Source organism: Ambystoma mexicanum, chromosome 2p, assembly GCF_040938575.1.
Source record: "Ambystoma mexicanum isolate Mex_15411 chromosome 2p, UKY_AmexF1_1, whole genome shotgun sequence".
NCBI classification, from domain to species: domain Eukaryota; kingdom Metazoa; phylum Chordata; class Amphibia; order Caudata; family Ambystomatidae; genus Ambystoma; species Ambystoma mexicanum.
Genome location: NC_090923.1, coordinates 1,460,565,935 through 1,460,592,580, shown reverse-complemented (window position 1 = coordinate 1,460,592,580; position 26,646 = coordinate 1,460,565,935). Strand labels below are relative to the sequence as shown.

Here is a 26,646-nt window from a genome sequence, read left to right as displayed (position 1 = left end):
CAATGTTAGCAGGATTCACTTCCCTTGCTTTCTTTATAGTTTTTCGGTCAAAGGCTTTCAACTGTACAGGGATTTTGCTTGAACTCCTGTATGACCACTTTGACCTATCTTGGCGGCTCTCCTACGGCCTTCTGGTATCTGTAGTTTTACTCAGATGGGGATCGACCAGAGTTTCTCGGGGCAGGACCCTTGTGGTGCTGGTCCCCTTCTGCAGCTGGTCTCCCCTTTACAATCTTAGTTCTTTGAACTTGGTTCAACTTGCCACTTTGCGACTTTCATTCACCACAGCCAGGCTCTTATCGGCTCTCCCCTCGACTCACTGGCTCTGATGAAGAGCTTGGCTTTCCTCGTAACTGGAGTCAAGGTCGGTACCACAGAAGCAGGAGTTTCCCTCAGCGTTGACAAGCTCCGTGTATCGTTGACATCTATTACAGCACACTTGGGCTATTGTCCTCAGTCTTAGGATTCCCTCTGCAGAGGTTTCTCAGGTCTGCGTCGAAAAGGGCAAGGTCGTGTCTCTCCTTGTTAGCCTCTCGATATTCGCTGCCATTCTTCTTCTCTAGAAATGCCAGGCCTGGATAGCTGTCTCGTTGTGCTGTCTGCCTTGCTAATACTGTGCTTTCTTGCTCCACCTTTTATCCCTGTGGGGACGGGAAAGGGCTGTCAGGTCAGGTGTGTGTGATTCTTATCAATTGCCTGGCTTTACCTGACATGTCCCAATACAAGGGTCATGCAAACGGCTCTGGTATTAGTCCGTTCTCTTGTGTGTCGTGTGAAAGTGTTGGTGTTGGGAAAGGAGGGGGCAGTGGTTTTGAATGTCTTACGTGGTAAAATGAGGAAAAGGTGTCGGAAGAAGGGGCATACCATGCCTCGCCCGTCAGTGTCCCAGTCCCCGAGGACCCCCATCCAGGTTATCCTCCCTCAGTGGTCCACCCCCAGGAACTGGATTCAATAGCGATGGCCGTGTCCTGGCCATCTGGCGACAGATCCCCAGGGTGAAGCCAGGCAGACACCTTCAGGTTTCTCACAGCTTCCAGTGTCAACAGTAAGTGCGAGTTGTTCTGCTCCATGGAATTTCCTCGTCAGGGAGCTCTGGTGGACGTCATGATGATCGAATGGCTTTATGCGTTCCTGCTGATTCCTGTCATTCTGCTGGTTTTCAGTTTGCTAAGCATTACTGCATGGATTCCCTTTCAGGCCAGGACGCCTGTTTTGTTTGCAGGTTCTACCGAGTTTTCTGGTCTAGGTGATGTCCTTGCTCACTTCTCTCCTCCAGATTTTCAAACTGCATTGGGAGTCTATCATAGATGAGGAATCTGTGGGCGAGAAATCCACTAGACAAATTACTTATCGCTCAGTAATGTTCTTTCTGATAGATGTTCCTCCCACGGATTCCTCATCGCCCTCCTCTTGGAGGATAGCTAGTGCACCATCAGTTGCATGGCCCCTCAGCATCCGAGTACTAAGGAAAAGGTTCCATGTAATAATGTCCCCTCAAAAATATTGGCATGCAAAATAATCGCAAAAAAATTGCTGTTTTTGTGGGGACATTATTACATGGAACATGCAGGGGACATCCCTGCAACCCCCAAACCTTTTTTTATTTTTCATGGGGAGCGGGGGACACCCCCGCAATCCCTGCTGCCCCTGTCCCTATATATATGGTCACCTATATAATGTCGCCACAACCTATTCCCGGTGACATTACTTAACCCTTTACCCACTGCTTTACATTTACTTTCTTTGTCTCCTCTACTTTTGTTTTATTTTCATAGGAGAGCCAGGAACAGGGGTCCCCCTCATCTCTCACACACCACCTCTGGAGTAGGTCTGGGTCTGTCATTGCCATGGTAGAACACCTACCGCAGCTTGAGTAGGGTCCTTCTCTCCCCTTGACAGGGCCATGCCCCATTACAATGTCATATTATGAAAGTTCTGTGATAGAGGAGGATTTGATGCAGTTGTTCCCGTTCTTAGATTTGCGATCTTCCATGGGTGCATGTGCCTGATTTCCTCTTTTGTGTTGCAGGTAGCGGATTTGTTATTAAAATCCTTTTGCAAGAATGTCATGGCGGCCTGCTCTTGGTACCCTCCTGACAGGTAAGAGAGCGAGGAGTTCCTGTCACATTTCTCCAGTCTGTAGTAATAATGCATAACTTGAATGTCTGTAGCATTTTAAAGGACCCTTTGAAATTAGAGAAATCTGTGAATCTAGGCTTGGTAATCTGTGAATGTAGGCTTAGTAGCAATCATTCCCTTTGCTACAATCCTCAGATAAACTGTCAACGTCATTCAAAAGACACAATCCGAGGAGTCAAGGTTAACCTAGTTTATTTGCTTTGTCAGGATCTTTAGAACTTGTAGTGGCCTTTAAAAGTATCTCATCTGCTCCCTGTGTTAATACCTAGGTGATGCTTCCTTTTTGTCTTCTCCCTGGTTTAGTACCCAGGACACACTTCAGGCTTGTCTCTCATTGGCCCAGGTCAGGGCCCCAGCCTATGTTTTCTCTGCCTTTTCCTTGGTCATAGGTTCAACTTTGCCTCTGTGTCCTTTCTTCTGCAGAGGCATTTTCTCTCCCTACGTTCTCTTTTTTCAGATCTTCTGCCTTTTCCTTTTCCACTGGGGTCAGCCTTTTTGTGTCTATCTTCTCTTCGACCACTTTCTCGGCCTTAACTTTTGCTGCCTTTTCAAAGACCACAACCTTTGCTTGTCCACACACCACAGCCTTTGTCTATTTCCCCTGCTGATAAAGCCCTGCTCACCTTATTTTGCTCTGCTTTTCCTAGGACCAGAGCCACTGTCTTTCTTCCCTGGCGATAAGGTACCCTGCGCAACTTATGTTCCTTTTAGGGTAGGTTTCCCTGCTTCTCCTTCAGAAATAAGTGCACAACCTCGGTATCATATGCACTGCTGTCGGGAGCCTTTTGGTGCGGGTCAGTTTAAGAACTCCTTTCATTTGATGCACCCCAAGAACCTTTGGTCAATGCACCCCCCCCCCCGTATCACCGCTCCATGATTGTTGTAACCCTGAACAAATGGCATTCGTACTACTGCAATGTAATCTACAGCATTTTTCCCATCAAGCCAAATTCAGCAGCTGCAAAACTACAACATCTTGCCACCAAACCAAGGAGCCATCCACTGTCTCCAGGAACAAGCATGCAAGGTACGACTTCAAAGTCTTCTCGTTCCTTTTTAAGAGCATCAATGGCACATCCCCCTGCCTACCTCCAGCACCGGATCCAAAGAGCCAGTTTGACCAGCCTGGGCAATCTCATCGCCATCTTTCAAGCCCAACACACTGTACATCTATTCAACTGTAGTTTTCTTTTTCTATTTTTCTGTGTGCTACTGACGCCTCAGATGCCAGATTTTACTTGCTGTTAGAGCAACTCTGAACCCTAAAGGGGAGAGAGAAAGCATATTGAAAAGATAGCAAGTGACCAATGTCTGTTTCTGTCAGGAAGCAAGTGCCAACAAGGAGACCGATGTGCAGGCGACTTGTGGTATGGCGTCTTCCCTTGCACCTGCACTGTCACAGCGCAATATGTACTCCATTTCCCAGGAAGGCCGGGTGTTGTAGCGCCCTGCAGTATCACCGATGTCTTCAACATGCACGTACTAGGAGCCGGTGGTTCAATGAATTTAGAGTGCTGCTTTGACCACTGCAGTTGTCCTCAATGATAGTCCGTGTATGAGTGGCGGTTCCCCTGTCTTTTTCTCCTTCTTCGCTCATCTAACTCCCTGACCTCAGATTGTATTCAGATCTGCTTCCTGGATTCCCCTCGGATGCATCACCTGAATCATTCACTGTTGGCTGCTGGTTTCTCCCTGTCTATACAAATTCTACGGCTCTTGGAATCAGACTGCTGTTTGGACTTCCTGGATCCTTCTTGGCTTAGTTGTCTGGATTGTTCTGTTTTCTTTGTACTCTCTTGGATTTCCCTTGGGCTCTGCTTTACTCCTCTGTGCCTTGGTGGTTTTATCAACAGGGGGGATTCTCGTACAGGTACGTTGGGCTCCAGCTGAACGTGGAGGAAGTCTGGGTGAATCCAATATTAATTGAGCTTCTTTCCTTTTGCAGCTTCCAGGAGAGTGACCAGTAGCCCCTGTGAGAAACCAGAAGGTGTCTCACCCGCTAGTCCCCGGGGGTCCCTCTCTCAGGTGGCCAGGGCATAGCCATCGCCTTTGGATCCAGACCCTGGGAGTGGACCAGTGCGGGAGGATCACCTGGGTGAGGGGGTCTTCGGGGAGTGGAAGTGGGACACCTGGTGGCGAGACGCGGTATCCCCTTCCATGTAACACCTTTTCAATGGATTGCTTTTCTCCCGCAGATTCCTCATCATGATAGATAACCATCATCCAGCTCTGCTGTTCTGAAACCTTTCGACAGGGGGTGTAGTGGACCTCAACTCGGCCTTCGATCCGTCGTGTCTGACTCTTGATCGTCGGCCCCGGACCTGAAGTCAGGCGTCGTGTATATATAGCACATCACTACGCCCCATGCCTCAGTTCCTTTTTTCCGCTCACTTGCACGCTGCATCAGGAACACGACTCAAGTTTACTCAACATTCTTTTTGTACTATTGTATGTTTTTTCTTCAAAACCTTGACGCAATGTCGTCTCACAGGGTTTCGGGCTTCAAGCGGTGTCATGATTGCGGGGCCAAAATGTCAATGACCGACCCCCATGACGTCGGCCTATGATGTCTAGGTGTTAGTCACGACACAGAGGCCTGCACATAGTGCGCAGATGCAGCCGAAATCTCTATGTGAGAGGGTCATAAAACTGCCCTTGGGTCGGCCAGTCGCCAAGTCTCCGGCGCGGTCAGTTGTCCGGTCCTCAAAGGCCAAGATTGACGAGCCCCCTGCTGACAAGTGGAACGGTCAACATCGTAAGAAAACCAAGAAATGGTCCCATTCCAGGAGCCATTCCTCGTCATCTTGTTCGTGGAAGAAGAAGCGGCACCACCGCCATTGACGCAAGTCCAGGTCGTCGTCGGAACGAGGTATGCCCTCGGCGGGGCTGACCACTTGGGAAGAGTGGGACAGTTTTAAAACTTCAATGTTAGAAATGTTTAAGACACAAGCAAATGTAGCTGTGGCTCCAGCGCCCGACCAGCAAGCTTTGGCAGCGAAAGTGGCACTTGGTCCTCCCGACCCCAACCCAGCCATTCCGTCGACATCTGCGTCTGAGTCGAAAACGTCTTCGGGTGTTAGACCTGCCAGACATAAGTCGCCAGAGGGCAGAAAGGCCCAGGCCCCTGACGCCCATCGGTTGTCCGAGCATCCCTTGCCGCCGAAAGAACCTTTGACATGGAAAGCTTTGGCTACGAAACCTATTCTTAAGCCCTCTGCGCGACAGTTGGCGATGGTTTATTTGTGGCGCTGTCGAAATCAGGTTTCTTCGATTCCATGCATTCCATATTTGGCATCGATGACCCGAGGACTCAGTCGACTGCATTTACACAGGAGCTGGCGTCGTCAATTTTATTTCGACGACCAGGCGGATCTTTTTGCCTTAGCTCTGAGTTAACATGACGCCAGTGGTCTGGATACCTCCCCAGACCTGGAATTACAGCAAAGCCAGCTTTATACCCATGCTAGTGATAGGTTCAGGGATTTGGTCACAGGGTAGTTGACACCCTGGGGTTGAAGGCATCCACTACCCCTCTTCAGGGGTATGAGCTTACCGACATTTTGGACGAGAGTCCCACAGTCGAACACAAAATGCCTTTCAGCCCAGCCTTTGCAGACCCCTTAGCCTCCTTATGGCAGTACCCTTGTACCATTCCCCCTGTGAACGCCAAATTTACAGGGAAGTATAGGCCAGCAAGAGGAGACCCTTCTTTCCTCAGCACACTCCCTTCCCCAGAAGGGTTGGTTATACAGGCTGCCACTATTTCCACCAGACCCGTGGCGTCTACCTCGAATCTGCCTACGTACAGAGAAGGGAAAAAATCTGACGCATTGGCCAGAAAGGTGTTCACCTCTGGTAGCATGGCGCTCAAAGCCACTGATGTGGCATGTGATTTTGCTGAATACTCATTTGGTTTATGGAAGGCAGTGGAACATGCTGCTGAACACGTCCCGGAGGGTGCCATTCAGGACGGATTTTTACAGCTGGTGGAAGATGGGAAGGAGGCAGCCAAGCAGTCATTGCAAATGGGCCTGGACGTAGCAGACTGCGATGGCAGAGCAATGGGTTCAGCAGTCGTAATGAGACACTGAGCCTACCTAAAAACTTCTGGCTTCTCTCCAAATGTACAAAATAGGTTGCTGGACATGCCCTTTCAAGGTGGCATGATTTTCGAGCAGAAAGCAGACGAATGCTTAGAGAAATTCAAGGATTCCAAGTTGGCTGCTAAACCATTGGGTCTAGCAGCACAGCTGGCCAAACCTGCCTTCAGCTCCGCCTCCAGGGACAGAGGTTATAGATGTTATGTGCCCTGTGGTAGGATGGCGCTGCTCCCGCAAGCCAGGCAAGGGCAGAGGTGCTTCTCGCGTCCCGGAAGGGGCAGAGGGGCCTCTAGAGGCCAACAAGCAGCAGCAGTGGCAAATTCAACTGCGTCCTCTACGCTGCTTTGATTTCCCCCCCACGATGCACCACTTGGTGGAGGTTTGGCAGGGCATTGGCCCCAGTGGCAGGAAATTACTTTGGATACCCGGGCCCTGCAGTTGATTTGGTGGGGTTACTGTCTGCCTTCCTGAAGAGGCCTCCAGAGAAACTTCCACCTCCCCCAATCCAACCGGGACAGGAGCTCCAGGAAAAACTGAGAGCCCTGTTGTCGAAGAGTGCAATGGAAGAGGTACCTCCGGATCAGAGAGGGTCGGGTTGGTATTCCCAGTATTTCCTGGTGCCCAAGAAGAGAGGAGGTCTCTGTCCCATCCTGGACCTCAGGGCCTTGAGCAAGTTCCTGAGGAAGGACATATTCAGGATGGTGATGTTGAGAGAGAACTACAGGACTGGCTGGTGTCATTAGACCTACAGGACGCTTATTTCCATGTGCCGATACACCAAATCCACAGGACATTCTTAAGGTTCCTCATATGACATGAGCATTATCAGTTCAGGGTTCTTCCTATTGGGTTGACCTCTTTGCCGAGGGCCTTCACCAAGGTCATGGTGTTAGTGGCAGCTCACATCAGGAGATCCGGGGTCCATTTATTTCTGTACCTGGATCACTGGCGGATCCCAGAGAAGTCAGCGGGACAAGTCTTGTCTCATCTAGAAGACACCTGCCTGCTACTGCACACGCTGGGCTTCTCCCTCAACTTGAAGAAGTCCCATTTGATACCAGTTCAGTGGCTCCAGTTCCCAGTTCATTGGAGCAGTCCTAGACACCCGGGTAGCAAGGCTTTTCCTCTAGAGGAGAGAGTCAGCAAGGTAGCCCAGATGGTGCGCTTGTTTCAGAACCACGCCACTCTTCCAGCAGCTTCCTTCATCCACCTCTTGGGTCCCATGGCCTCCTGTATTTTTCTAGTGCCAGAGGCCAGGCTCCGTTTGAGATCCCTCCAATGGCTCCTGAGGGACCATTGGTCTCAGTACCTGGGAACACACGCGGATTGCCTTTCGATGTCTAGCCAAGTAGTCTGCAAACTCGGCTGGTGGAACACGCGCAGCAATGTATTTGCGGGGGGAACCCTTCTGGCCTCCTTGGCCCCAGGCCCGAGTGGTCACGGATGAGTCCCTGAAGTGTTGGGGCGCCCACTGCGAGGATTTGCAGGTTAGCTGCCTCTGGTCTCCAGCCTGTTGACATGCCACTTGGCCCGCAAAACCATCAGAAGCCATCAGGTTAGCCCTGAGGGCCTTTGCTCCATCTCTCAGAGGGAAGCATGTCCTCGTCCTGACAGACAACATGGTGGCCATGCACTACCTCAACAAGCAGGGTGGTGTGCACTCCCACCCACTCTGCACAGAGGCAATTTAGCTGTGGTTGCGAGAGAACTAAATCTCGGTCTCGGCAGTTCATCTGGCGGGGACAGAGAACACCTTGGCAGATGTTCTAAACAGGCAGAGCACGCTCTCTCATGAGTGGGAAGAGTGCCAGGAAGTCCTACAGGAGGTCTTCACTCTCTGCGGTACCCCAGCAGTGGATCTGTTCACCACAGAGTCCAATAGGAAGTGCAAACAGTTTTACTCAAAGGAATAACCAGCAAACGGTGCACTGGGGGACACGTTTCTAATGGATTGGATCTTCCCTCTCCACTACACCTTCCTCCCGATTCCTGTCATCCCTTGGGTTCTCAGGAGGTTGAAGAGGTATCGAGCGACCATGATCTTGATCTCCCCAGATTGGGCGAGGAGAACATGGTACTCCGATTTCCCTGGATCTGACATCTGTCCACCTGCTGTTGCCTCGGCGTCTGGATCCCCTAACCCAGTCGGAGGGTTGAGTGCTTCACCTGACCCCTCAACCTGCATGCGTGGTGTTAGGCAGAAACCTGTGCAGTTCCCTTAGGGACCACTGCAAAAGATTTAGGACTACAGGTGGTTGGCAGTAAACCCAATTGGTAGCAGTCTGCACCACCCAGATTTACCTGGTAGCTGTGGCTGAGCAGTCAGACTTCTCTCAAGATGAGTTCGGCAGTATATAGAGTATACACAATAGATACAGGGATCCAGTAGCACAAGCAAACACTGACCAGAGCGTTGGTGTAAAAGTATATAATTATTTATTTAAAGACACACTTGTAAATTACACTAGCACAAAAAGAGGTAAGTAAATTCAACACAGTCACTATTATATATATACAACCCTAATTACTTATTAGACAAGTCTTAGTGAGAAACACTACTTATTTTCAGACAGAGGTGAGCGCTTAACATAAGATGGCACTCTAATAAGTTATAGAAATAGGGAGGGAAAAGGAAAAGTTATGGAAGCACACAATTTCAATAGCTTTCAAAGAACCACAGTGAGGCAGGTTAGGCAAAGTCTACTGGAGAGCAAGGAAGTTCAAATGCCAGGCCCACTCTTAGAGAGAGCAAGCGCAATGTGTCCAGGATCACACAGTGGGGTTATGCCCAAAGAGTCTTTGTAGATAATTCACAAAAGATTGAGATCAAGTCAGGAAAAGTTAGTTAACAGGCCCCAGGCTAACCCAGGTTAGAAACTCGAGGATTTACTGTCACCCCAAACGATCTATCGCAAGGGAAGCCAGGCGGGACACAGTACCTGAAATGGGAAAAACGCTCCAGCGGGGGCCGTTGTTCCTGGCAGCGGGTGCAAGTCAGTGTTTCGTTCAGAGGAAGAGGAAGTCTCGACGTGGAGGAAAGATGAAGGTTGTTGCACTGCCAGGGAAGAAACCAGCCGCAGAGTTTCCCGGTTACAAGGCACTACCCTCTTCTTCGCGGTGGTGGTAAACCATGGTATTCCGGTTGCTGGGGTGCTTGGCACGGGCAAGGCGGCCACGAGATGGTCCAGGAAGGCGAAAAGACGGGCAAACTGGTTATCCCCACCAGTCAAAGGAAGAAGACTCTCTGGACTGGAGATCTCCTCTGTCGTCTGGAAAAGTGGTGAGATGGTTCAGCCGGGCTCCATCGGTGGTGTTGTCGTTGCAGGTCGGCTCGGCTTCTCCCTCCTCGGATTCTTTAGTTCCTGTGGCGACGTCTGAAGTTCCGGTCCCCAAAGCCCTGCTTTTATGCAGAAAACCCCCATTCATTCTGCCTTGCTGTCACTCAAACATGCGAAGTGGTGAGCCGGGCGGCTCACCACTTGGGCCAATCACACAAGAGTGCGACTTGAGTTGCCGAGGCAACTCAGTCCAGGGTGCCTAAACCCCCCTCCCGCACCCCCTGTGGTACCCAGACAGAGTGGCACCACTTTTGGAGGCTTCTGTGGAGAAGCCCGCCAAAAAGTGGAACAAAGGGCTCAACTTGGGTCGGAGTCACGAAGCGACCACAAACGCCATTTTGGAACCAAGTTTCGGCAAAAAATACCAACCGGTGAATTTATATTAATTTAATAAACCAGCGGTATGTTCGAGGTATATTAAAAAGTGATAGCCTCGAACAATGGGAAAATCCCATAGGAATATGTTCGCGGTCGAATATAAAAAGTAGTATCCACTGCCACCAGCCAAAACCCGGTCGGGGGGGACTGGACAGTGCCCCCTTGAACAACAGACCCCGGGGCAATCGAATTGCCCCGACTAGTACGTCCAAAATATGATGGTTTGTACTGGTTCTGTTCACAATTTGAGACTAGTAAAGCCAATGGTGACTTTACATACCCTGGGAGACAGTAGTCAGTCCTAGGGTATGGAGTCTATGTTTGGGGGTCGCGACGACACCCCTGGGTTACTGCACGGAGGGTGCTGTGTAACCCACATATCAAAAACACATGAAGCCCTATGGGGTAAAGGACCCCATAGCCCATAGAACACATACAAAGTCAAAGGAATACCTCAAATCATGTCTAAGAGTGGGAGAAAAAGAGTCTCACTCTTAGCAAGAGAAAAAATAAACCCCAAAAATCCAGCAATGCTGCTGGGAGACTCACTAGGTTGGGGAAATTAGCCTTTACAGAGAATTCTCCCTAACACGTGGCTCTTGAGAGGCTGAGGTATGATGACTGGGACCTCTCAGAGGAGGTACTTGAGGTATTGTTGGCTGCACGCAGACCTTCTAATAGATCTCTGTACGCGTGCAGGTGGAGAAGATTTGAGGCATGATGCAGGGAACGCGAGACTGACCCTATCTCTTGTCCCACCACCACAGTGATGGTGTTCCTTCTGTCGCTGGCCTCTTCATGCCTTCAGGTTGCCACACTCAGCGTATTTGGCGGCCCTGTCTGTGTTCAAGAGGTCCTCAGACCAAGGAGCCTTTTTCACTATTCCGATCAAGGCCCAGTTCCTGAAGGGCCTTCTCAACAAGTTTCCGCCAACCTCTTTGGTTGTCCCAGATTGGGATCTTAATCTGGTTTTGACCTGTTTGATGGCAGCTTCGTTTGAGCCTATGCATTTATGTTCTTTGCGATTGTTGTCCCTTAAGACAGCCTTTTTGTTCACAGTCACATCTGCCAGGAGGGTTAGCGCACTACAAGCCTTGTGCTGCAAAACTACTTTTCTGAAGTTCTTCTGTGAGAAAGTCTCTCTTAAAGTCAGACCCAGATTACTTCTAAGGTGGTTTCAGAATTTCATCTGTCCCAGTCTATATATTTACCTGTCTTTTTCCCTCCTCTGCATCCCTCAAAGGAGGAAGAGCAGTTCCACCGCCTTGATCCCAAGGGAGCGTTAAGCTTCTGTGTTGTTCGCACGACTGAATTTAGGAAATCAGACCAGTTGTTTGTTGCCCATTCCTTGTCTAGAAACGGCCTTGGCATCACTAAACAAACCCTGTCACGGTGGATTATTTTGTGTTTATCCGAGTGTTACCAATTGGCAGGTAAGGAGCTTCCAGCGGGCATCTGGGCCCACTCGGCCAAGGGGGGTGGGGGTTCTCCGTCTCAACAGCCCTCCAGAGAGGGGTCCTTGTTGGGGATATATGCCAGGCGGTCACTTGGTCATCCTTACATACCTTCAGCAAGCACTATGCCTTGGATGTTGCACAGGGAGCTGATGCTGGGTTTGTTAGGGCGGTTATACAGAATCTACTAGTTTAATTCTTTCTGCCCTCCTCCGTTATCCTAACTGCCCAGGGAGTCTATCATGATGAGAAAACTGTGTGGAAAAAATAAATCCATTGAAGGAGAAATTACATTACCGTAATGTTCTTTCTATGGGTTCTTCTCCCGCAGATTCCTCATCGCCCTCCCATCCATCCCCGCTCGGAAAGTTCTGTGGGCTGTCGCTTCTGTCCAAACACAAAGGCATCTGGAGATTGCTGTCGGATGATCGCTTCCATCTCATTCTAAAAAGAAAAAAAAATAATAAATGTTTTAAACATTTTTTTCAGGGTTCACCGTGTTGGGATGTATCCTTGTTAAAGCTTTAACGGCTGGTTAGCCTCCTCCTGTGGCTTTTCCTGCGCTCAATCGCGTAGTGACATGCTATATATACTATGTATGATGTCACGTCCGGAGCTGACTATCGAGAGCCATACGAGACAGATCAACGATTGATGGCCGAGTCAAGGTCCACTAAGCCCCTGTCGAAACGTTTCCGAACAGGAGAGCTGGATGATGGATATCTATAATGAATTTTTTGTTGACATTTGTTTATTGGTGGATTCTACAGGTACATTACACATTATCAAGTATACATCCATCTTCCTGTGATTCAACCAATATACTGAACAAAACAATACAAATACCCAATGCTTGTCTGTTTAGTTTGTGGTGCTAGTCTCTGTTCAGTGTCGCAGCATATTCAGTTCAGCCAGTTGGACAGTTCACATTTGACATTTCGATAGGAGGGGTTGGGTCTAATATGTGCATCCTGTGTATAATTAGGATTACAAAAGTAAATTAAACAATGTCCGGGGAAAGAATTCACAGTGGCTTATCGTCTGAAGGGTAAGAGACAACTTTGAAGCTTGGAAAGCACTTGTCTATTCTAAGGGCTACATCTCCCCCATGTGTATCTATCATCCCACTACATGCAGTATTCTCAGCGTCACACCAACACGTAAATTCCCTATACCATGCATCAAATTGTGAGCTGCTGGTTGATTTCCATGTCATTCCTATACATCTCTCAGCCAGTAGGCATGCTAGGTCCATGAATTTGTTGGCATGTTTATGCTTACTCAATCTGGGATATACACCCAGTAAACATTTGAGTGGGTTCCAGTGGTAACTTTTAATCCCAACTCCTTTTCAGGAAACTACGGCGGCCCAGGTATTCTGGAAGGTCGAAAACATATCTCCCGGCAGGTGGTTCTTTTTCTACATCTGCCTCCCGTTTACCCAATAAATCATCTAGTCCACGTTGTCTGCATATTCCCAAGTCGACAACTACCCACTGGGTCTCTGTTCGGCGGCATTGGGGGTTGCTGTGGGAACCCGGTCCTTCCGCGTCCATTAAGTCACATGTTTTCTCACGTTAGACCCATTCCCATGGTGTCATGTGATTTCAGTATTTTTCCTAATTATGCTCCGCCTGTTTTTGAATTCACTGCTTCTGAATTTGTTTTCTACAGATTTACTGAACCTTGTGACCTTTCTTGTTCTCTTGATTTATGACCCGGCTTTGTCTCACTGTAATCCGATTGTCTTGCTCCTTGCCTGCTTGATTTTCAAGAAAGCCCCGTTACGACTATTGGAATGTTTTCCGACCACATTGTCTTCTGATTTTGTCCTTACTGCCCGCACTGTTAACGACCCGGAATCCACCTGAACAAGAATTCTTGTATTCATGACAACGGACGAGTAACCTGTTGTCCCTTTACTTCAGCGCTTCAACTCCCCCGCATTTCTTTTTGGAATCTCCACTCACACCATAACCTGCTATTTCCTTTCAACTCACTGTTACTTGAAATTCTTGACTTCGCTGGAACTCTGATTGCCTTCTCAAACTCTGTTAGGCGTCCTCGTGCCGGCGGGTGTTAGGTGAATCATTGGAACATTCCTTTTGAACTGGGACTGCCTTATGGAACACTGTTAGATGTCCTTGTGCCGGCGGGTGTTAGGTGAAGCTTTTCATCACTGAACTACTTCTGGACGATAACGTTTCCTCTGGAACTCTATACCGTGTTCTTTGGATACACCAGTTAGCATCACAACAGGATTTGTAAACCAGTTACAGGGAAACTCCTGCTGGACATAAGGTACAAAACCTCCTGTCTTGAATATTGCTTTCTCAATATACATTGTGGTATTAACCTTGACTTTCCTTTGCAGTTCCGCAGGATCCTGTGGCATCCATCCATCTTTGGGTCAATAGATTTCTCAGGTGATTTCCTCTACATCCCTGAGAGGTACATTGGCAGAAAGAACTCGTCGGCTACACAATGGGTTCAACTGCCGGAGCAGAACTCCAGCTAGGAATTTACAGAGAGTTCTGACATATTCAGAAGCCTTTCATAATGGACGCTGCAAGCGACCAGTTGACCGCACTGGCTCAGATAGTGGCAGACCTTAGAGCTGATATGACAGCAGCCCATTAAGCCACTCAACGAAACCTTTGAGTTTCGAGCCAGCATGCAACCAGGTGGAGCGGGTGCCTCTGGTACAGCATCAGGCTCAGCTTCTGCTTCAGGCGAATCCTCCCCAAACAGGAAAACGCTCCTGTGTACATGGCGGCTCCATTTCCCCTAGCTCCACCAGAACGTTTTCATGGCGATCCCAAACACTTCCGTACCTTCATCAATCAATGTAAACTACACTTTTTGTGTCGGCCATCCTCATTCCCTGGCTCTACCACCAAACACGCATTTGTTTTGTCTTATCTGGGTGGTACAGCCGCCGTCTGGGCCACTCCGTTGCTTGAACAGGGGATCGAATTACTCAAGAATTGTGATGCATTGATCACTGTTATGTCACGTTTATTCGATACCAGATACAAGTCCCAGGCCAATGATTTGGAACTCCTGTCATTACAACAAATGCATACTCCATTGTTGGCTTATCTAGCCTGATTCAATCAGTTGGTGGCCGAAACAGGGTGGCCAGATGAAAAGAAGGCCGCTTTGTTTTTACAAAGGCTTGTCGGATACATTGAAGGAAGTCCTGGCCACGGTACCGGTGGTGCCTTCCAAGTTCCCCAAAGTATTGGACTTAGTCTTCCAAATAGAGGAAAGGGGGAAGAAGGAGTGTGTTTCTTGCTCCGCCTCCAGTAAGTGCCTCATCCGCAGGGGATGTGGAACCCATGCATATCGGGGCAATTAGGTGTCCTCTCTCTTCCGAGGAAAGGGAGTACTGTAAGAAGAGCAATTTATGCTTCTATTGTGGCTTCGGGGAACACTTCCTAAGAGGATATTCAAAGAAACCTAAGAAGCAGGGAAATGCCGGGGCCCGGCAATAGAGGGAACCCCTTTGCCGAGCAATAAAAAACAGAGTTCCTGCTTGTCTGTTCCTTTTGTTTTACAAGCTATGTTGGCCTATTCTTCTAGAGAACCATGGTCTGTTCAGGCGGTTTTGGACTCGGGCACCACAGGGAACTACATTGATGTGCAATATGTACATGAGTGGAACATCCTGGTCTCACCAAAAGACCATCCGGAGTTGGTTAGCACAGTGCATGGTACCACATTGTTATCAGGTCTGGTCACAGAACATTCCATAAATCTTACTATGACCCTCTCCTCCGGGCATGTGGAGAAGATACATTTTGATGTTCTTGCAGCACCCCAGTTCAAGGTTATACTGGGTTTACCTTGGTTGGTGTTGGATAACCCTCTGGTGGACTGGCAAACCGGACTGGTCACGTTTGCTTCTGAACATTGTGAAAAGCACTGCTTTACCGCACAGACCAAAACCTTCAGCCCATGTTTTTCATTGTTGGATTCGGCCTCTGTGATTGGGGGCATATCAACGGTTGTTCTTCATAAGGAGTATGAGACATTCCGGGATGTTTTCGACAAGGTAGAAGCAGAGAAACTACTGCCACATCGTCCTTATGACTGTCCCGTTGATCTGGTGGAAGGGGCTAGGATTCCCTCAGGGCGGATCTATTCTCTTACTCAAAAAAAATTGTCGTCCTCAAGAAATAGCTGGACAAAGCCCTAGAGAGGGGGTTCATATGTCCTTCTCGTTCCCCGGCCGCCTCTCCCCTCTTCTTTGCACCCAAGAAGGAGGGGGACCTGCGCCCATGTATTGATTATCGCAAACTCAACACGATTACTATACGCAATCAATACCCAATTCCATTCATATCTGTTTTGTTAGATCAGTTGGGTACCTCCGAGTATTTCACGAAACTAGACTTACGGGGTGCTTACAATCTCGTAGGAATGAAAAAAGGGGATGAGTGGAAGACGGCTTTTAAGACCAAATACAGCCTTTTCGAATACCTTGTAATGCCATTTGGGCTTTGTAATGCCCCAGCTACTTTCCAGAGATTCATCAATGATGTACTGAGCGACATGTTGGACCGGTACATAGTTGTATATCTGAATGATATTCTGATATATCCTTCATCCTACGAAGAACATGTTAAACACGTGTCCACTGTTCTCCAGTATTTACGGCAGAACCGTCTGTACGCCAAGCTCAAGAAATGTTTGTTCCATGTTAAGGAGGTGGAATTCCTTGCGTACAACATCACCAGTATGGGCATCAAGATGAGTGATATGAAGGGTAAAGCCGTTTTGGATTGCCACAGTTAAGGCCTTGCTGTCATTTCTTGGCTTTGCACATTTTTATCGGTGGTTTATCCGATCTTTTTCGGAAACAGTTGCCCCTTTGACTGCGTTGACCAGTAACAAACGTCAGTTCATTTGAAGTCAAGAGGCCCAACAAACTTTGACGCCTTGAAAGTGGCCTTTACGACTGCACCTATACTACAACATCCCAATCCCGGACATCCTTTTTATGTGGAGGCTGATGCCTCGGAAGTCGCGGTAGGTGCGGTACTATCACAGTTATGCAATGATTCCAGTTTGTTACATCCAGTGGCTTACCACTCACGTAAACTCACTCAGTACGAACAAAACTATACGGTCAACTTAACGCAAACTCCTAGCCATGAGAGACGCCTTCACAGTGTGGAGACACCACCTACTAGGTACTGCATCTCCCGTACATGTGTACACGGACCATAGGACCCGACTCGCCCTACAATCATTAAAATGCACTACTGCATGTCATGCCAGGTGGCACACATTTTTCTCCATGTACACATTTGTGTTATCATATCGTCCCGGTCAGTTGAACTCTAAAGCTGATGCTCTGTCATGGCTCCATGGCTCTCCTCCCCGCACCTGGGATGGTACTATCCTCCTAGGTAACCAGGTAGTTTGCTCCTGTACACTACAACCCTCATTGAAATCCTTAATCTAGGAATGGGTAGCAAAAGAACCAAGCGAAATCATAGATTACAACATGCATGGTATTAAAACAAGGCCGCGTCTGCATTCCTGACCAAGCTACAAGACATGTCACCCTACAATGGTGCCACGATTCACTAGTGGCGGCTCACCCTGGTAAATGCGAGACTATGGAACTATTATGACGTTGGTGCTGTTGGCCGTCAATGCATCAGGATGTGTCATCGTATATATCCTCTTGTTCCATATGTGGACAATGTAAGGGAACTACGGCCAAACCAATGGGGCTCTTGCAGCTCTTCCGGTTCCCGAGCATCCATGGTCCATGATCTTAATGGATTCTGTTGTGGAGCTTCCGCCGGTCATGGGTTATGATACTATATGGGTAGTAGTTGATTTCATTTCTAAATTATTGTTTGTCCCTTGCAAGGGGCTACCTACTGCTCCTGCCCTTGCTGACCTTTTCCTGCACAATGTCTGTCATTTCTTTGGTCTACCAGACATTGTTTCACATCGGGGTACACAGTTCACCTCCCGTTTCTGGAAACACCTCACTAGCTCCATTGGTATTGAGGATCGGTATTCCAGTGCTTATCATACCCAAACAGATGGTCAGACCGAATGCCTTAATGCTCCCTTGGAGCAGTATTTGCGTTGTCTCACTCTACAATACCAGGAAACTTGATTTTCAGTCCGTGTTCATGCAGAGTTTGCTTACAATAACTCTGTCCATGCCACCACGCCATTCAATGCTATGTACGGCCAAAATCCGCGTACGCTTCCTATGGACTTAACTCCAGATATGACCAACCTTGCGGTACACGCTTGCCTTTGAGACCTATCTGCTGTGCATAAAGCAGTAAGACTCCATTTGACGGAGGCACAAGAAAAAATGAAGGCTTATGCTGACCGGCACCGTCAAGAGGCCCCTCGGTACTCCACTGGTACCAAAGTATGCTTGTCCACCAAAAATCTCTGCCTCCCGGGCGGTAGGTGTCTTGTTACCTCGCTTTGTGGGTCCGTTTCTGGTACAGGTGTTAGTAAACCCAGTGGCTGTTAGGTTGGAGTGGCCTTTGTCATGGAAGGTACATCTGGTATTCCTTGTGTCACTACTTAAACCTTGTGTTGGGGATACCAGACTGCCTATTCAACCTCCCCTCTTATGGTCCAGGGTACCGAGGAGTATGAAGTTACTGCCATCCTTGACACGAAAGTCTCCAGGGGTACCAGGTTGTTTTTGGTGGATTGGAAGGGTTATGGCCCAGCGGATCGGACTTGGGAACCCGCCTCGAACATCCATGCTCCGCTACTCATGTAATGTTTTATGTCATCAGGGAGAGGGGTGACACCATTGGGGGAGGATACAGTCAGGAAACTACGGCGGCCCAGGTATTCTGGGAGGTCGAAAACACATCTCCCGGCAGGTGGTTCTTTTTCTACATCTTCCTCCCGTTTACCCAATAAAGCATCTAGTCCACGTTGTCTGCGTATTCTCAAGTCGACAACTACCCGCTGGGTCTCTGTCAGCGGCATTGGGGGTTACCGTGGAAACTCGTTCCTTCCATGTTCATTAGGTCACGTGTTTCTCACGTTAGACCCGTTCCCACGGTCTCATGTGATTTCAGTATTTTTCCTACTTATGCCCTGCCTGTTTTGGAATTCACTGCTTCTGAATTTGTTTTCTACAGCCTTACTGAACCTTGTGAGATTTCTTGTTCTCTTGATTTACGACCCGGCTTTGTCTCACGGTAATCCGATTGTCTTGCTGCTTGTTATTCGAGAAAGCGCTGTTACGACTTTTGGAATGTTTTCCGACCTGCATTGTCTTCTGATTTTGTACTTACTTCTGCCCGCACTGTTATTGACCCGGAATCCACCTGACCAAGAATTCTTGTATTCATGACAACAGACGAGTAACCTGTTGTCCCTTTACTTCATCGCTTCAACCCCCCTGCGTTTCTTCTTGGAATCTCCACTCACACCATAACCTGCTATTTCCTTTCAACTCATCGTTACTTGAAAATCTTCACATCACTGGAACTCGGATTGCCTTCTGGAACTCTGTTAGGCGTCCTCGTGCTGGCGGGTTTTAGGAGAAGCTTTTCATCACCGAACTACGTCTGGACGATAACGTTTTCTATGGAACTATACACCATGTTCTTTGGATACACCAGTTAGCATCACAACAGGATTTCTAAACCAGTTACAGGGAAACTCTTGCTGGACATAAGGTACAAAAAACCTCTTGTCTTGAATATTGCTTTCTCAATATACATTGTGGTATTAACATGACTTTCCTTTGCAGGTCAGCAGGATACTGTGGCGTCCATTCATATTTGGGTCAATAGACTTCTCAGGTGATTTCTACATTCCTGAGAGGTACATTGGCAGAAAGAACTCGTCGGCTACATGACGGGTTCAACTGCCGGAGCAGAACTCCAGCTAGGAATTTACAGAGAGTTCTGACACTCCTTCACAGATCTTTTTGATTCAGGAACAAAAATGCTGTATCACCACACACTTCCTAAACATATGCATTAAATGAGTGTCATCTTGACCACAGCAGGGGCAGTTAGAAGGTGCATCTTTTTTTTAATTTGGCCACTCTAGAGGGTGTCATATGCATGCGATGGAGCACATTCCCCTGTATGAGCCTGAATCTGGCATTGCATGATACATTTTTAACAAAGCCCAACGCCAGTGTCCACTGCCTATCAGTAATTTCTAAACCCAAATCGGCCTCCCAGCGCATCTTCAGTTTAGTACTTTTAACGCTAGCACCATCTAGTAAACACTTATGCGACCTGCACACAGGTCTCCAGTCGTCCTCTAGTTTGTACGTTAGTGCCAAAAAAGCGTTTGACTGTGGCTCAGCAGGCCACTTGCACCAATTGCGCCTGGCGGTCCTTGCTACTCTCATGTACCTCAGAAACCGCCCACCTGCTATTCCCTCAAGCCGCATTAGATCAGCCAATTCTCTGAATGTTCCACTCGCATACATGTGTCACGATCACCCGGTCTCCACGGGGGCGTCGCACGTGGCTGCACGAGGGACGTCTGCACGCGCGCTGCAAGAGGCTGAGTGATGAATGCTTGCACGCGTCTTCTCTCTCACTATCCCTTCCCAGGAAGTGTTTGCCTAGAATGTCGAAACAAGATGTTAACCAGCCATGAGGAGCGGGTTTGGCTCCCACCTCCCGTAACCTCCTAGTGACCCTCTCTGTTTACGCCTCACCTTAGGTGTTTCAATGGCGGGTTCTCCGTCCTGCAACTACACGCAGGGGCGCGGTAAGTTCCAGCCTCTTCTCTGGATCTAGTTGCTTCACTGATCCTGCGGGGCTGTAGCGGAGTCTTGAATAACTTGACTCAATAGATAAGTCTCTATGTCAATGGATGCTTGGAATAGTTTGCTTAAATGTCTTTGTTGCCAAAGTTCTCGCTATTGTTCTTTATTTCTTTCAGGTGCGGTTTTTGAGGGGTTTCCTGATGAAGAATTGCCTTTTCCTATGACGCTGAGCAGAATTCCTGCGGGTGAGTATTAGTGCGAGTGTGTGGCGCTGAAATGTCTATAAATGGTTTCTTGCCTGTGCGCGACTAACCTGCTGTTCTTTCTTTTCTGCAATACTGGTGCGGCGCAGCCCTGGAGCTGGTGAACCACTTCAATGGAATTCAAGAAGAAGTCAGCCTCCGGGTGAGTATTAGCTCTCTATGCGAGGCGAGTGCCTTCCTTTCTGCAGATGCGACGATCCGGAGAACGGCTGAAGGCAAGGCCTTTCGGATGGACAGCTTCAGGTAAGGACCCAATTGCTGTTCTAATTCCTATTCTTTTCCTTTCCTTCTTCACAGGTGTCGATGGCTTGTGATCCCAAGGACAGGCGTGGCTGCTGAAGATCGGGTATAGGAGCTGAGCAGACACGGTGAGCGTTACGCTGCAGGAGTGCAGAATAACACAAAGCGTGTTCTGTCTGTAGGGTGTGGTTTAAATAGCCCTGCAAGCAGTTCCAGGTAAAGTAGTGCCTCCAGTCTCACCCTGCACAAGTAATCCCAGGTAAAGTAGTCCCTCCAGCCACACCCAAAGTAAGGCTGAATGGCTCAGCTCCATTAGGCTGGGCTGTGTGTAGTCCCATGCAGCTTACCACAAGATTGAATAATATGAGCCTGGTGCCAACGGCGCCAGGACTGACTCCAGGAAGTCCTAAGGCAAACCAAGCTAATAATTTCCCGGACTTGTCTCCTCCAGTGTGTGTTCGGGCCATTCAGGTGGTGTAGTCAAACCTTAACAATCTCTGGGCGTTATTGTAGCCACCGAAAGAAATACACTATACTCTGCCAACCACGAACCATACATATTGCAATTAGAAACTAAGATGAAAATATGGAATTAACTCCCGATTTCAATGTAGGGCTGCATTGCCCTACTGAAGATGGTGGTGGCACTGAAACTCCTGTACCTATTCAGTAACATCCCGATATGACTAGGTAAAGCGTTTTTTGTTAGGCTACAGAAACTCGCATCCAACTTCGTATGTGGGGGGGCGGGAGGGTTGCGGTGAGAATGAGCTGGCCTAAATTATGTGACCAATACGACAATGGTGGATTAGCCGCCCCAGATTTTGAGCTCTATTAATATGCAGCGCAAGCACAGTTTGCAAAGTACTGGTCCCAGAATACAGAAAAATATGCCCACATACAGGTTTAGAAATATGCAGTTGCTCTAGTAGATATATGCCCCATATATTCACTGGGTCTAATGGCAAAGCTGGGGACATAGTCCCAGTGGCCTGCACAATACGGGCTTTTTCGCAGGGTTGGGTGCACAGAACCATACAGCACATCCTCTCCCCTTTGGCACTACCATATATCACTCCCACATTTGACACAACGCTGCAAAGAACATGGGACCCCACAAAGGAACTGACTGTGGGTGACTTGTTCCCAGGAGGTAAATTCGTGACACTGAACGAGGTACAGGGAAAAATTGGGAGCGCTTTTAACATAACACTACAATACCATTGGCTAAAAGCAACATGCAGGCACAAATGACACTCATTCCCCAATGAGCCAGCCCCACACCCATTCATATTAAACATCGTAACTCAGGTCGGGTTCGAGGGTGGCATATCCAAGTAATACAGAACAACACAAGCCCACTCCCCATCTAAGAATACGATGAAAAGAAAATGGGAAAGAGACCTAAATATAGTAATTGATGACACGCAATGGGCGAGATACTGTCGGCTCACAAAATCAATTTCTCTCAATGCAAACCTCTGATTAGTCCAGTTCAAAATTCTTAATCATCTACACCTCACCCCCAAGAAGATTGTGAAATGTGATCAGAATAAACCTGCATCCTGCCCCAAGTGTAACACCCCCCCGGACGCCAATTCCATTTGCATGTACTGTTATTGCCCAGCTATCCATCAATACTGTTGGGAGGAGGCCACCACGATTAATAGCATACTCGATATTCATATTCCCCCCGGCCCACAGAAGTACCTACTTGGGGATATAGGAAAAGTATCCATAAAGTCTCGACGGCTATTCACTGTGGCTGTGGCAGTAGCTAGACGAAATATCCTCAGAAATTGGAAGTCGAGAAAGGCACCCACGGTCCAAGCATGGATTAAAGACTTGACGTATATAAATGAATGTGAGAAGAGCTTTATTTCATATGTCGGGCCTACAAGTAGACCAGAAAACACATGGGCCCCATTCCACCGCTATTTAGTGAACAAACATGATGAGCCCCATTCAATGACAGAGCACAATGGGACTGTGGTATGCCAATGAAACAAGCTAAATAAATGTCATGTATGCATTGGTGTTTTACTCTATATGTAATGAAGTGTACTTGATTCAAGATGTTGTAACCGTCAGCGAAAAAAATAAAGTTAAAAAAAAACCCTTAACAATCTCTCCCATGCTGTTCGATATTTGGATCTAATCTCCCTAAGTTCTCCCTCAAAGGATAATGCACCAGGATGCAGCCGCTCAAATTCATTCACTTTGGCATCCAGGATCTCCAATTCGCCCTCTCAACCTTTTTCGAATGCCCCCAGCAATGATCTCACCCCTGGTTACAACTTTCAACGTTTGCCTTTAGAGAACACCTCCGTGTCATGGTGAGTTCTTTTCTGATAGATAACATTGGTAGTGTGAGAAGCTTGGGAACCATTTGGAAGAGTCCAATAAAGCATCCGTGGGCATGCACCATGCTGCAATGGGGCTTCGAGGTGTCCGATAGTCCCATGAAACCATCAATGGGGAATAATCAGACATTGTGCGATCTATTTATTCAGTGCCAGCAAATTCAATTAGCTGGTCGGATCCAACAAAAAAATAATTTATCCTGGAGTATAATTTATGTGGCGATGAGTAAAAGAAATATTCACTGACCCCCAGGGTGAAGTTCCCTCCAGACATCTACTAGGTCTAAGTCCGCAATCGCTGTATTCAATGCTACAGTTGCCAGGGACTGGCCACTCCTGGGAGGTGTGGATCTATCCAATACCTTGTCTCGTGTGAGAAACCTGAAGGTGTCTCCCTAGCTAGTGCCAGAGGATCTGTCATCCAGGTGGCCAGGACCCGGCCATCACTATTGGATGCTGTTCCTGGGGGTTGTTTTGTATCTGTTTGGCCTGGGGGGGAGAGCACTTACACTTGCCTCTCCCCGGCCCCCTAGCAAAACAAGTTATTTGACTCAGACAAGTAAAAAAGACCACACATAAACTATTCAGCGTCAAAAAACAAATGGCTCGTTATAGGCCTTTTATTCACATGTTATATAGATATATATATAAAATTGGCATACATACACAAACATACTTAGATATATAAAAATATAGATATGATATGCCACTGTTAGACAGGAAGCGGAATACACCTTCATCTTGGCCACCACAACACTGCTTTGTCCCTCAGCAGGTAGGCAAAGAGATCACTTGTTCTAACGGGGTCTAAGGCAGAGTGTCCAACCTCTCAGCGAGAATGCATCACTCGGGGGTTCAAATTCCAACTAACTTTTGCCACGCAATGCGCTCACCTTTATGGGGGCATTTCCCCGCCCTTCTCAGGTGTGTTGCCCTCGGCCGAATAGCAGATCACAAGTTGAAGGAACAGAGAGTGGAAAAAAACAGCTAGAAGTGGAAAAACCCAGCACCCCTCTCCTCGCATTCATTCCCAGAACCCCTTATCATGCACCTGCGGGATGCTCCAACTCCCTCTCTGTATTCGTCCTTCAGGGGACAATACAATAACTATTCTCCACAATAAGTCCACTCAGCAATAATATTTACGTGACCCTGCTCTGTTTTCGCTGCTGCTCGTTTATTCTGCGAGGCCCGCGGAAACGCACGTTGTATTACTGTGATGGGAGATGAGTGTCCAAAATGGCTGTGCATCGACGCCATGTTGTTCTGGCTCGCATTTTCAAAAAAGCATTACACTCCACCCCTTGGACACTTAACTCCCATGACCCGACGGGCGGATACCCAAAACCTTCAAATCTTTCTCCATACTTTAAGAATACATGAAACACAACAACGAAAGCAAATTACTAGTATAGCCAGGCCAAAAAGCCAAAGCAATGCGGAACGCAGTGCTTCAGGAATCTATGATAACAAGTTTTCCTAACAATCTTCTTCCTGATCTTGCGTCATATTAAGGGATCTTTTATACCCTTAATAAGTTTCTCAATAGAACAGGAATGGTCACCCAGGTCAAAACAACATGTGCCTTCCACTATTTCACAACCCAGATTGTAAAGGATTTCAATCAGGCGAAACACCCTGGTCTCGGCCTAGTATGAGGTGCAAGATTGAAATGCTTATCTTTTTATATTGATTCAATATTGAGATGCTACACCACTCATATCACACCGCCTTTTTCAAATACCGTGGGTAACAATGGACCATGAACCAGGCTGGTTGGTAAAATACAATATTTATTTATTTACTTTTAAATTCAAGAGAAATCATACACTTTTAATATGGGGCAGCAATCACCAATGGAGTGATAATTTCAATGAGAATGTGAGCAATGCAGAGGGTTTACCCTTCTAGTGGAACAGATACTCAGCACAGCAGAATAGGAGCACTTTTTGATTTAGGAAAGATAGCACCCAGGTTAGAATTCTCCCCTGCAATGTTCCCTCAACCCACAAATAATCAATTCTGAGTGGATAAACAGAAGCAGCAGGTAATCAGGAATAAGGTACAGGAAACCAAATTCAAATCTGACCTTCACTCCCTGAATAAGATTTTAAACCCTTTGCAATGTTATGAAATGACACTCGGAAATGGACAAATAAATAATGAATGTGTGTTAAAAACCTTGAAGCAAATATAATTCCTCACTAAAGCAACAATGAAAAGATACCAACAATCACAAAGAATGGATTACCAAAAGCATACAGTTCGAAATTGAGTGGAAAGTTGAAAACAGATTGCAGCAAAATGACACGTTGGAAACTTTTAAATTTTGCAATTCCCGCCTGAAATTACCCAAACGGTTTTTAATAAAAACGGGTGAAATACACTGATTTGGAGTGCTCGGCAGGGTTATAGAGTTATATCACAGGAACAATATGGAAGTGAAATTAAGTCTCTAGCTGGTAAATTGGAGGAGTTATACAAGATATAAAAAGATGCACTTTGAGTAAAATGGAGCTGTGAAATAGGAAAGGAAATCAGTTGTGACAAGAACAGTTTTACTTTGCACTAGAGTATTTGGGCTAGGCTACCAAAGAGGGACACATTAAGCTCCAGGGTTGATTCGCGAGTTCAACCCTCTCACCCCAGTGCCCATCCCTGGCGGAACCATTCCGATCACTCGATATAGGACTAATGGTTTAGGATTACACAAGACAAAATTACTAAAGAGATGGCGCTAGCACTATAAATCAAGGGCAGGGTTGCAAGAATGATTCTGACAGTTTGAACAAGTTATCAGGATAAGGATAGGATGACTTAGAGAGTGGGATAAGGATAAAGACAAGACAGGCTATGGGTTTAGATGGGGTGGCGATTATACTCACAGTCCACCCTTTAATTTTGGATTTTGGACAGTCAATGGTTCTTGTCACGACATGGCAGGGCGCCTGACAAACAGCTGGGCAGTTCTGGTCACCGGATGGCACTGGACTGGAATGGCAATTCAGGTCACTGGATACTAAAGCTCAGCTGGATGGCAGGATGCAGTGAGCATGCAGTTAGTGGTATCAGGATGCTTCCCAAAATCACCACAGCGTTCCCCTTTGGTTATTTGGGAGTTTTAGTGGGATTTCAGAATTGAGGCCTTGCTGGAATGGGATCAGCACTGCTTGGGTTTTGCAGAGGGCCCTGGAGTAGGGTCAGCGATGCTTTGGCCTTGTAGTTGGGATATGGAGTCTGGATGGATGGAACAGGAACGCAGTGCAGGAACATCGGGAAGAGTGTGTGTCTAGAGTCTTGTCAGGGACTCTTATTTATAAGGCATAGTGACATCATCAAAGTATATGACTTGGGCAGGCTTAACTTAACACGCCTCCAACAACAGGATTGGACAAGGGTGGTAGTCTCCGCCTCGCTCTCAGCTGGTTGGATTTCAGAAAAATGATTTATGATGTGAGTTTTACAATGTCCAAATACCTCCCACAGTTACTTTAACTAAAATCCAATTTTGCCACAAACATACATTTATACAATTGCAATCTCTTAGCAAATTATATACACAGGTTACATTCCAATCCTCCAGTCCGTGAGACCTTGTTTCACCCGTCTACCAGTTTTTCACGCT

The 26,646-nt window shown here is 47.5% G+C and overlaps 1 protein-coding gene across 6 annotated transcripts in view; it reads left to right on the top strand.

Moving 5' to 3' along the window:
* FANCA (FA complementation group A) overlaps nt 1-26,646 on the top strand; it is a 3,206,914-nt gene that overhangs the window by 1,617,308 nt on the left and 1,562,960 nt on the right. For all 6 annotated transcript variants that reach the window (XM_069646037.1, XM_069646039.1, XM_069646038.1 and 3 more), the window contains one exon: nt 2,030-2,100. In XM_069646037.1, coding sequence (XP_069502138.1) covers nt 2,030-2,100 — 71 coding nt within the window. The remainder of the gene's footprint in view (nt 1-2,029; nt 2,101-26,646) is intronic.